This window comes from Narcine bancroftii, chromosome 1, assembly GCF_036971445.1.
Source record: "Narcine bancroftii isolate sNarBan1 chromosome 1, sNarBan1.hap1, whole genome shotgun sequence".
In the NCBI taxonomy this organism is placed as follows: Eukaryota; Metazoa; Chordata; class Chondrichthyes; order Torpediniformes; family Narcinidae; genus Narcine; species Narcine bancroftii.
Genome location: NC_091469.1, coordinates 410,395,758 through 410,407,966, shown reverse-complemented (window position 1 = coordinate 410,407,966; position 12,209 = coordinate 410,395,758). Strand labels below are relative to the sequence as shown.

Below are 12,209 nucleotides of genomic sequence, written 5' to 3'. Positions count from 1 at the left end.
TGCCCACCCTGCTCTAGAAGTCTCTTACATACAGCCATCATATTTAACCTGAAACACTTATTCTGACAACCTGTCCCAGACACTCACCATGTTCTGTGTGTGATATAAAATGAAATGAATTTGCTCCACACCTTTAAACTTCTCCTTCACTTTAAATATGTCTGTCAGACACCCAGAGGTGTCTACCCTTTTAATTTTAATTTAATACAGCATGGTAACAGGCCATTTTGGCCCACGGGCTAGTGCTGCCCAATTAACCTACACCCCCAGAACATACTCATGGGCTGAAATGGCCTGTTACTGTGTTGTATGTCTAAATTAAAAGTTAAAAGGTTGGACACCCCTGGTCTAACCTATGTCTGTCATAATTTTAGAAACTTCTATTGAGTCTCTTCTCAGCCTTGATGCTTCAGACCAAGTTTGTCTAACCCCTCACATAGCTTGTATCCTCTAATCCAGGCAGCATTCTGGTAAATCTCTTCTGTACTCTTTCCAAAGTCAACACAACTTTCATGTTACAGGGTGACCAGAAATGCACACAATGCTCCAAGCAAAGATACTTTGAATACTGCTGCTGTTTGAAGCTTGTAAAAAAAAAAAAATCCAAATTGCTGGAGGAACTTAGCTCATCTTTTCAGCATCCATAAAAAGTTACGATATATTGCCTACAACAATGTTCAGGCCTTTATTGTAATGTTTCAGAAGGCATTGAGGATCAATTGGCTTGGGATCACGAGTTGACCCCTAATGATCCATGAGGTAATTTTGACGAGTGTGACTCAACTGTTCATGAGATCCAGTGCATTTTATAATCAGCCTTATCAAACCAAGTCACTAACAAACACTTTTCCTCAATGTATATAATTTTATAAATACAGTACTTAATTCAAAGGGTATTGCAAATAATTCTAGGGCCAGCAGTTAAAGTTCTTGACAGTTGATTTAAGGCTTAGCATGTTTGATAAATAAAATGATTGGAAGAAGATTTAATATGTAGCTAGTAGGTAAAATAAATTATTTGCATCAGCAAATTGCTTTGTGGGAATAGGCTTTACAAATGGATTGTTGAAAAATGTTTTGAGGAATTTTTCTCGGGAATAATTCTCACATGATAACCCAGTCAGTGGAATTCCTACAGGGATTTGCAGAATCTATGGTGGATTAATGGGATAACTTTTGTAAATTTTATTACTTTCTACCATGATAACATTTTTGTTTTGCAAGTCTTCAAGCCACCTTGACCAATTATTAAGTTAAAGATGCTATGCTGAAGAATTGCTGTTTATTTTTGGCATATACCAATTCTTTCCAGAGTGACAAGTGAATATCTGCAATAAAAAAAACTGCAGATATATGGATAAAAGCACAAAATGCTAAACAGAGAGAGCGAGTGAGGCAGATTTAACATTTTCTTTTGATTAACTTTCATTGGAATCTGCTCATCAACTGAAAATGTTAACTTTAATTATCTGTTAGCATGCTGCCTGCCTCATTTATTTCCGGCATTGTGTACTTTCAGTGACTGTCTATCTCTGGTCACTACTCGTTCTTTAATTTGCTTCCAGAAATGAAGATGAACCAAGAATTCTTTGTTTACTTTTGTGATATAATTTTAAAGGCTTAATTAATTATTTGTATAGCTAATTTCAACGAGTTACTAGTGAAATTCTACTCTACCGCTGCAGATCAAGAACTTTGTAATGATTAGTATGTTAGTCTCTTGATTTAAAAAAAATCCTTTCAGGGCTTGTATTTATTATGTTTTTTTACTTTGTTTAGGGTCAAGCAATTGAATTGTCCTGGGACCTAAAGCGGACAGCATTCCTCAGCTGGGTGGGACGTGGATCTACTGGATTTGAAGAAGAAAATATTGCAGAGATCAGTCGACATTTTGGACAAAAACTTGGTGTCAAAGATGGAGAACAGGTTCTGTTACCCAATGACTTTTCAGCCTAAAATTTTCAAAGCTCAGCTAAGGCTTATTAAAATTGGGTTTGATTGCTATTTGTTTAGACTGTCAATTGCATTTTACATGCAACTGTTTTATCTTTTGCTTCAGCTCTATTATTAATGCATTTCTTTAAAAAAATACTCTATTTTCCAACATCTGAATTAACTGACATTGTTTCATCGCATTAACTATTCTTTTTACAATTATCTTGCCTTCATATTTTATGCTTTCTTCACCTGATATTGGATTTGTTTCCCAACTCCTGTGACCTCAAATTATAGAGAACATGAGCTTGAATGTTCAACTATGCCACTTGGTCTAGCTTGACCCTCTCACCAACTATTTAATTTTTATGATCAAATTAATGCAATGTTTGAATATAATTAAGAATAAAAATTCTTCTAAACTAATTTTCTTCACCGCCAACCTTCTTTGGGACTCTTTTACATGTCTCTTCATTTAGGTCTTGAGTGCTGAGCAAGAGATTTATAGAAATGGGGAGAAACTAACCAGTTCGATCAGTTGCCTGAGACCATATGCATGTAATCCATACTGCGCAGTTGTATTGCTAAATGCCCACTTGTAATTATTTGTAGAATTCTTGATTTGTTCACCTTTATTTAAGCATTTTCTCTCTTTCTCTCTCTCTCTCTCACACACTTGTACATGTTTGTTTTTTCTTTGGCCTGGCTTCGCGGACGAAGATTTACGGAGGGGGCAAAAGTCCACGTCAGCCGCAGGCCCGCCTGTGGCCGACAAGTCCGATGCGGGACAGGCAGACACGGCTGCAGGGGAAAAACGGTTGGCTGGGGTTGGGTGTTGGGCCTTTCCTCCCTTGCCTTTTGTCAGTGAGGTGGGCTCTGCGGTCTTCTTCAAAGGAGGTTGCTGCCCGCCAAACTGTGAGGTGCCAAGATGCACGGCCTGAGGCGATACCAGCCCACTGGTGGTGGTCAATGTGGCAGGCACCAAGAGATTTCTTTAGGCAGTCCTTGTACCTTTTCTTTGGTGCACCTCTGTCATGGTGGCCAGTGGAGAGCTCGCCATACAACATGATCTTGGGAAGGCGATGGTCCTCCATTCTGGAGACGTGACCCACCCAGCGCAGCAGTGATAAATAATATACAATGACAAAATGGTGCAATTAAAAGGATGAATAATGAAAGGCAATATAATTTGAAGTATACTGTCCTGAATGTGATACAGGAATAGAGACCCTGGGAATATTTGCACAAATTTATTACAAAGAGGCTGCAATACTAAATTAGAAAAATTATATTGCAACTGTGTAGCATTTTGGTGGAATACTAATTAAAATAAAGTGGTCTTCTGGCTTTAGGAGAGAGATGAGGACCTTTGAGAGAAGATTAACTGGATTAGTTCCCAAAATGTAGGGTTATTTTAAAGGAGCACTTAAGTCAATTGGGCATTTGCTCCTTGATCTTCAGAAGAATGAGAAGTGATGTTATTGAAATAAAAGATTTTGAGAGGCTATGTGTTTGCAGTTTAAAAATAATCAGTTGTGTGGATTTGAGACTAAGATGAGAGTTGGTGCATTTTGGGATTCTCCACACAGAGCTGTGTGGCTTAGTGTTTTTTGACTGTAGAGATCAAGCAGAAAAGCACTGAGCTGGAGACTAGATGGTTTATGATAATGAATGGAGGGGCAGGCTCAAGGAAAAATATTGGATACTGGGTTTATTTATAATGTTCTTAAATCTTTGAAGATGGCAGTGCTAGTTTTAATTTCTTAAAAAATTTAGATAAAGCACGATAACAGGCCCTTTCAGCCCACAAGTGTGTGCTGCCCAATTACACCCAAGTGACCTGCAACCCCCGGGTATGTTTTTGAATGGTGGGAGGAAACTGGAGCCCCATGGAAAATCCACGCAGACATGGGGAGAACATATAAACTCCTTACAGACAGTGTGAGATTCAAACTCCAGTCTCGATCACTGGCGCTCTAATAGCATTGCGCTAACTGCTATGCTGTCCCTTTGGTTGGGAAAGTGTTTTGAAAAAGTATAGAATAAAAAAAACAATTGTTACGTCTGAAAACTTAGCAAGCCAGAAATGAAGTATTGTGCATCATACTTTTGAAAAAAAAAATGAAGATTTTGGATAGGGTGCAAAACAAAATATTAAAATGGCTTTATGGATTATATATTATATTTCAAAAACTGGAGAAGCTATGAAGACTTTCTTTAGAGGGGAGCAAGTTGAGGTGCAATTTGTTCAAAACCATGAAAGGTCCAAATAAGCAGATAAAAAAAACCCTATAAATAGAATGTTTAAGAGCTAGAGGACAAAGATTTTTAACAACTGGCATAAGAATCAAAGGTGATGTGAAGTTTTTTTTCTCATGCAACATGCGATTATTGTGAAATAAGCAGCTTTGTTTTTTTTGACCATTATTTTGATTATTTTTCACTATCTCTAACTTATTCAAATTAATTGTTAGTTGTCTATGCTTCAAAATAAATCCCTTCTAGTCTGTATTTTCACACTGATGTAATTGCAATCACTCCTTACAATTTTGTTCTCCTGTAATGTAATGTCTCTCAACCACCACTAACTTCTCCCAAGTTATTCAAGAATTCAAGCTTGGCTTCTCCTCTCTCTATGTCATGGGTAATTGTACTGAAAAAGTAAAAAATGATTCCTCTTGTGACGTGAGGTAGTTGCTTTCTTTGTTCTCCTTTAGCTGTACATTTTATTTTGCAGTAGACAAGAACTTCATCTTCCATGTGTCAGATTCAGTGGGACTGTTGTATTTATTCTACTTCCATACATTCATGGTGATATACTCCAGCACTGTTTTTTTCTTTGATCTACATGCTTACTTTGAGTGATAGCCCAATAGTATATATATATATATATATATATATACTGTAATTAGTTTCCATCTTCAACTCCAAAATTATTGACATGATTTTCCATTGTTTGATGTTAATACCTGGATTATTTTTAGTTCCAAATAGATTACTGGGAGTAAAAAGGATGCTTTCATGTGATGTGGCAGGACTTGTAGTTCATCTGCTACAGCTGCAGAATCTCAGCATCTTTATTGAGCTCCTTTCTTACATCAAATCTGTTGCCAAGACTGATTCTTAATTAAAATTCTAAATTGTCTCTTTTCATCCCTGCTTCTTCCTACTGCTGGCAAGATCTCATCTCTCTACTTCAGTTTAGGTCCACATGGGCAGCTTTTAATTTACGGATATTGGTTTAAATTTTGGACCCCCTATCTTCCGCAAATTAAAACTTCCATTGTCTAATCCTTAGTCACTTCAAGCTGTGTTTACTCCTTGCCATTGTGCTCGAATTCTTCCATGGTCTTGATCTTCTACTCCTGCTTCGTCACGTGCACTCTACTTGACTAATTGTTTATCTAGCTGTTGATTCCTATACTCCCTTGTGTTCTTGTTTCACACTTACTGACATTCCACTATCAATTCTGATCACTTTAGTCAAAATTTACCTGTTTTGGAGCTTACTTCCAAAATACCTTAGATTGTTATAATTTTCATGTTGTAAAATACCTGTTTATTTAATATTTATGAAATCCTCTCTTCTGTATGCAAATACTATATTAAAAAGTATTTTTATATATGACAGCACAATATTGATTTCTGCTATTCAGGTATTTATCAGGCCTTGTGCTCAAGTATCTTCATGTCAACAAGCAGTCATAGAACCTTTGTCACCTGATGACTGGGATATATTGGTAATGTATTATTTTATTCATACCTGTTTACAAAAGATAGTATTCAGCAAATTCTGTTGTCAAGGCACTACTTATTTTCCTTAAATTTATTCAGCTCATAACTTACTGTTGTCCATAATCATAAATTAGCTCTGTATTTAAACACAGTTGACCACCACGGGAATGATGCATGTGTATTTAGCCTGAATGAAATTCTAATAACAGCACTGCAAAAGTTTCAGGTGTGCAATGTACTTAAAGCGTGGAATACAAATTACTCCTAACCAAGTTCCATTTCTGAAAGTGGAGTTCTTTGAACTGTTATTTCTTTTAATATTCTTTTTTGTTTTTTTATATAACTTTATTTATAATATATAAAGTACAAAATTATATATAAAAACTCCATATTACAATTCATTATTCATAAAGTACATAATGATAAGTTAGTACTCTACCCCTCCTCCCACCCAACCGCCCCACTACAAAAAAAAACAAACTACCCCTATCTCTACATAATACTGGAGCCTTTTACAAGTGTCAATGGTTAACATACAAAAATGAGTGCCTTTTTGTTATAAAAAAAATTAGCATATATTCAAACCCAAATATTTTAAGTATGATTCCCACATTTTAATAAAAAAAAGAATAATTAATATGTAAATTATATGTTATTTTTTCTAAACAAATGCATGATTTCAACTCATTGTGCCATCATTGAATATTTATCTCTACATCATCCTTCCGTGTTACCGCAATACATATTCTAGCCACAGCTAGGACCAAGCGAATGAATGCAATTTGAAATTTAGCCAATCCTAATCCCACTTTTAGATTCGTCATAAATCCCAATAAAAAGAATAAAGGATCAACTCGTAACTGAATATTGTACAAATGTTTTAAAAATTCTCTAATTTTCACCCAAAAACTTTGCACCTTTTCACAAGACCAAACTGAATGTAAAAATGTCCCCTTTTGTGTTCCACACCGAAAACATAAATCTGAATCCCTAAAACCATATCGTTTTAACTTGTCCGGTGTCAAATATAACTGATGTAAAAAATTATAGTTAACTAAACTATATCTCACGTTAGTCAACCTAGTTACAGCATCTTTACCCAATCTACCTTCGATATAAAAGGTTGTAATTCCTTCTCCCATTTATGCTTTGTTTTAAGTAACCAGTAACAATGCTAAATATTAAAACTGCACTAATTTTTATCATTGATTTTTATAGGAGCTCCATAGTACATCACTTGAACGACACATTTTGGATCAGATCAGGATAATCTTTCCAGGTGGTGTTTTTCCATTGTGGATAGCAAAATATACTGTCATATATATTGAAGTTGGTAAGTTGGTTAAAGTCAGTGAATTATTCATTTACTAATTTTTATTTAAGTCGACTTTTAGATAGGCACATGGATATAAGAAAAATAGAGGGTTACAGAAGTGAGGGAGGGAAGGATTAGATGGTTGTGGAGTAGGTTTACCTCAGTCGGCACCACATTGTGGGTTGAAGTGCCAGTACTGTGCTGCAATGTTCTATATTAATGCATGCTATTTTATATAAATGGAACATTGTTAGAATTATGAATAAAAATGAATGGATTGTCTTGTGGCAAGTCCCAAAGTTTTTGGGACCTTTCTATATCTTTTTAGGTACAAGATCATAACAAAATTCTGGGAATGAATCAGAGTGTGCCAGATGCGTGAGCAGAGGTAACTCCTGTTGAGTAATTTACATTTTGACCACTTGCAAAAGCCTTTCCATCATCTGTAACATGGAGGTTAGGAGAGTGTTGGAATATTCTCCCATTGCCTAGTTGAGTGCAACTCCAATAACAAAAGAACTTTGACATCATCCGAATAAAGCAGCTAGCTCGCTTAATTCACATCCCGTCTACCAATCCAAAATTACCTTTGTTTATCATCCGTGGTTGCAATGAGCACCATCCATAAAATACATTTACAGGGCAGCAGTACCTCCCAATCCTACATTTTCTACTGAGAAAAACAAGGAAAGCAAGTACATGGGAAGCCCACTTTCTGCAGATTCTCATATAAATCGCATGCCATTTTGATTTGGAAACAAGACTCTTGTGACCAACGTAGCAGATCTAAATCATTGACTTTGAGGTAGAGGATTCAGAAGGGATGCTGCATGGAAACCAGCACTTTAGCCATTGAGTCCATGCTTATCATCTTCTATCCATTTACACTAATTCTGTGCCAGTCTTAATTTATTCTCCCACATTTCCATCAGCTCCCTAAGGATTCTATCATTCACATTCACATCCTAGGGCAGTGGTTCCCAACCTTTTTCTTTCCACTCACATACCACTTTAAGTAATCCCAATGCTATTGGTGCTCTGTGATTAGTAAGGGATTGTTTAAGGTGGTATGTGAGTGGGAAGGGAAGGTTGAGAATCACTGCTCTAGATCCAAATGTTACTGAAATATTTTGCTCAAGACAAACTGTCATTGGCCCATTTCCTTTGGAGTTCTGAAACCGTGCACATAACAAGTCAATGAGGTACAATTAAAACAGTAGTTTTCAACCTTTTTCTTTCCACCCACATACCATCTTAAGCAATCCCTTACTAATCACAGAGCACCTATGGCATAGGGAATACTTAAAGTGGTATGTGAGTGGAAAGAAAAATGTTGGGAACCACTGTCCTAGGGAGAATGTTCAGACTCCACAGAGCGGGAATCTGACATCAGCATTGAAACTGGGTCTCTGGAGATTTGAGGCAAGAGGTTTACTGGCTATACTACTGTACTTTTCAAACCTAATAGCAATGTTAATACCATTACTTAAAGATTGCGTGGTTAAAGAAAGTGGCTTACCACCATTTTCTCAATAACAATAAATAGTGGCCTTGCAAAGAATAAAAAAAAAAGAAGAGAGATATTTACTTGTAAAAATGCCGAGGAATGCTAGTGATATTGCGAGAAGGAGTGCTGGATTCTCTTGACATCCAGAAATGTACAAAAAAATAATAGTCCTGGGAATATCTGAAGTTTCCACAACAAGTTGTCGATTTCCATTACGTCATTATGAATGGTTGCCAGATTTCTAAATACTTAACACAGAATGGGGGAATGATTATATCAAGTACAATTATATTAGAATAAATAACCTTTTCATTTGCTAAATTGAAGCTCGGATTGTCCTACACTATTTTGCTGTTGAAGAAAAAGCACTAAATTGGTTTGACAGGGAAGGTAGACAAAACAACAACCAAATCTGCACGTGCTGGGGACTAGTGCAGTATCCATAAGAAGCAAAAGTTTAGTTGACATTTTAAGCCTTAGCCCTTTTTCAGGTGTGCAAACATCAAGTGTTGGTTGGGGAGGGGAAGGAGTACAGGCTAGCAGGTGGATACAGCTGGGAGGGGCAGGAAGAAAAATAAGCTAAGAGGTGGTAGGAGGAAGAGGGCACAGTGCTAAGAAAGGTAGCTCTAATAGGAGAAGGAAGGGAAGGTACTGGGGAGCTGGAGAAGGGAAACAGATGAGGGAAAGGGAGACACTCGAAAAAGGGGTTATTGGAAATTGGGAAGTCAACATTGATGCCATCTGGTTGGAGACTGTCAAGACAATACAAGGTGTTTTTCATCCAATTTATGAGTGGCCTCAACTTGGCAGTCCAGTGTGGCAATGGAGTGAGAGATTGAAGTGGTTGGCCATTGGGAGGTCCTTACTATTGCAGCAGAAAAGGCGAAGGTCCCAACAAAGTTATCTCCCAGTCTGCATCCATTTCCCTGATGTTGAGAAAATGGCATTGGGAGCTCTAGGTGCAGTAAATGACCCCTCCCGATTCACAAGCAAAGTATGGTTTCACTTGGAAGAACTGTTTGGAGTCCCGACTCATGGTGAGGTGGAAGTGTTGCACCTCTTGCGGTCATGGGGATAGGTACCAGTGGGGTGATTGGTGGGAAGGGTGTTACGGAATCTCGTCGCAAGTGGCAGAAATTGTGGAAATGATAAGTTGGATACAGAGGGTAAGAGGAACTTGGTCCTTATTGCATCTGTGATTAGGCCAGGACAAATGTATGGGGAAACAGAGGAGGTGCGGATGAGAGCTGAGTTAATGGCATTAGAAGGGAAGCCATGTTAACTGAATGGATTTCATAAATCGATATTAAAACATCTGCAATTTTCACTCTACTTAGAAATTAATCAACCAACGATTGGACCACAATTCATTGTGATTTGTAGAACAGGTGTAATGCTATTACTACTATTAATGAAGTGTTTTGGGGTATAAAGAGGTCATGAAAAAAAAATGTTAAAAGATTGCACAAGTGCAGTTCTTCCATATTATCTCTTTCTGGTCTAGGCTCTCTAACACCTGCTACTGCATATGGAACATTGGAACCTTACACTGAACTCATCATCTCACCGAAAATGCGGCATATTGAAGGAAATTCTGTTGAAAGCAACATTTTAAATGAGGAATTCAACTCAATCAGAAACAAAATGCATCCTGAAAAACTAGAGAAGCCAAGGATTAAGTATTCATCCAAGGAATTCAGTGATCAACATGGAATGGATGGACAACATATAAAATCTCAAGACATTTTGCAGAAGAGCATCATGTTGGATATATGGCATTTTATGAAAAACTTATTCTCTGTCACTTCAGAGGCCCCAACACAGCATTTTTCCAAAACTACCGATATAGATAAATTTTTAAGCAGATTTTCCAAGTCCATTGAAATAGACTCAGTATTCAGAGTATGTAAAAGATTTCCTTGTAATTTAGAGGTGCATGACTCAATGCCATGGAACCAAAAGCAGCTTGACACGATTCATATCTTTCCTTGGCATCAGGATGTGCTTAATCTGCACAACAGTGATACTCATCTTATTTATGGAAAACTAACAAAACTTTTGTCACATAGACAACAGAAAGAACGATCCAAACAAGAGGGACAAACAAAGAAAAATGTAGTCTATGATGGAAATGTCACAGAAAACAGAATTGCCAAAAAAGAAGAAAATGAATCCTGCACAGTTAAAATAATTACTCATGGGTGTGAACATTTAATATTTAAATTGGAAGGTTTTCACAGTGGAAAAGTTTGGGTTAGTTTTACAAATTTTGTTACAGTGTGTACTTCCATTTGTCCCTGAATTTTCCATGTTTAAGTAGATAATTTTCAGTGCTAGATCAAGCAAAGTACTAAAAAGTAAAAGCTCCATTATCAGGCATGTACTGGACTTAACAGCTGCCTTTAAACAAATGTGTACTGTCCCTCTGTAACTGCTCCCTGTATTGTTTATTGGAATGTGCCTGATAATCAAGTTTTTTTTTTAACTCATGCTCTCAAATAACTCTCTATAAAAGATTTACTTTATGCTTTATTATTGTAAAAACATGACTTATTATAATATCTATTTCATCTTCATTGCCAATATTTGGTTAGTATTCTATTTAACACAGAACATTACGGTACTGAACAGGCCCTTCAACCCACAATATTGTGCTGACCTATGTAAACCTACTCCACAACAATCTAATCCTACGCTAGTTCACACCCATAATCCTCTATTTTTCTTATATTCATGTGCCTATCTAAGAGTCTTTTAAATGCCCCTATTGTACCATTCTCCACCACCTTCCCAGCAATGCATTTCAGACACCCTCCACTCTCAGTAAAAAAAAAACTTTCCTTCACTCACTTTAACAGATATTTGCCACTATTGCTCTGGGAAAAGGGTGTTGACTATCCATCCTATCATGACCCTCATAATTTTATACCCTTCTCATTTTATACTCCTCTCATCCTTCGTTGCTCCAGAGGAAAGCTCTAGTTCTTTCAACTTTGCTCCATAAGACATTCTCCAATACAGGCAACATCCTTGTAAATCCCCTCTGCACCCTCTCTAAAGCATTCTACTACTTCCTGTAATGAGGCGACCAGAACTGAATGCATTATTCCAAATTAGGTCCACCTGGAGTTTTATAGAGCTGCAACATTTTTCATGGCTCTTTAACTCAGTCCCCTGACTTATGAAGGCCAGTATATGATACACTTCCTTAACCACCCTAACAACTTGTGCAGCAAATTTGAGGGATATAGGGATCTGAACCCCAAGATCCCTATGTTTGACACTTTAGTATCTTGCCATAAATCGCATACTCTGCCTTCAAGATCGACCTTCCCAAGTTTATCACTTCATACATATCCAAATTGAACTCCATCTGCTACCTCCATCCAACTCAGCATTCTGTCCATAGCTGTAGTCTATGAAAACCATCTACACTCTGCACAACTCCTCCAATCTTTGTATCATCTCCAAACTTACTGTCCCACCCTTCTATTTTTTTCAAGTCATTTATAAAAGTCACAGGGCAAGGATCCCAGATAAAATCCCTGCAGAACACCACTGGGCAGAATGTATTCCATCTACTACTACCCTCTGCTTTTTGCAGGCAAGCCAATTCTGAAACCAAGCAGCCAAGGTTCTCTGAATTCCATGCCTCATGACCTTCTGAATGAGCCTACCATGTCAAATGCCCTACTAAAATCCATACATATATCGCCC

At 37.2% G+C, this 12,209-nt stretch overlaps 1 protein-coding gene across 3 annotated transcripts in view; it reads left to right on the top strand.

The window, feature by feature from the left end:
- pex1 (peroxisomal biogenesis factor 1) overlaps positions 1 to 12,209 on the top strand; it is a 105,701-nt gene that overhangs the window by 11,548 nt on the left and 81,944 nt on the right. For all 3 annotated transcript variants that reach the window (XM_069913921.1, XM_069913922.1, XM_069913923.1), the window contains 4 exons: positions 1,780 to 1,926; positions 5,592 to 5,675; positions 6,889 to 7,003; positions 9,997 to 10,745. In XM_069913921.1, coding sequence (XP_069770022.1) covers positions 1,780 to 1,926; positions 5,592 to 5,675; positions 6,889 to 7,003; positions 9,997 to 10,745 — 1,095 coding nt within the window. The remainder of the gene's footprint in view (positions 1 to 1,779; positions 1,927 to 5,591; positions 5,676 to 6,888; positions 7,004 to 9,996; positions 10,746 to 12,209) is intronic.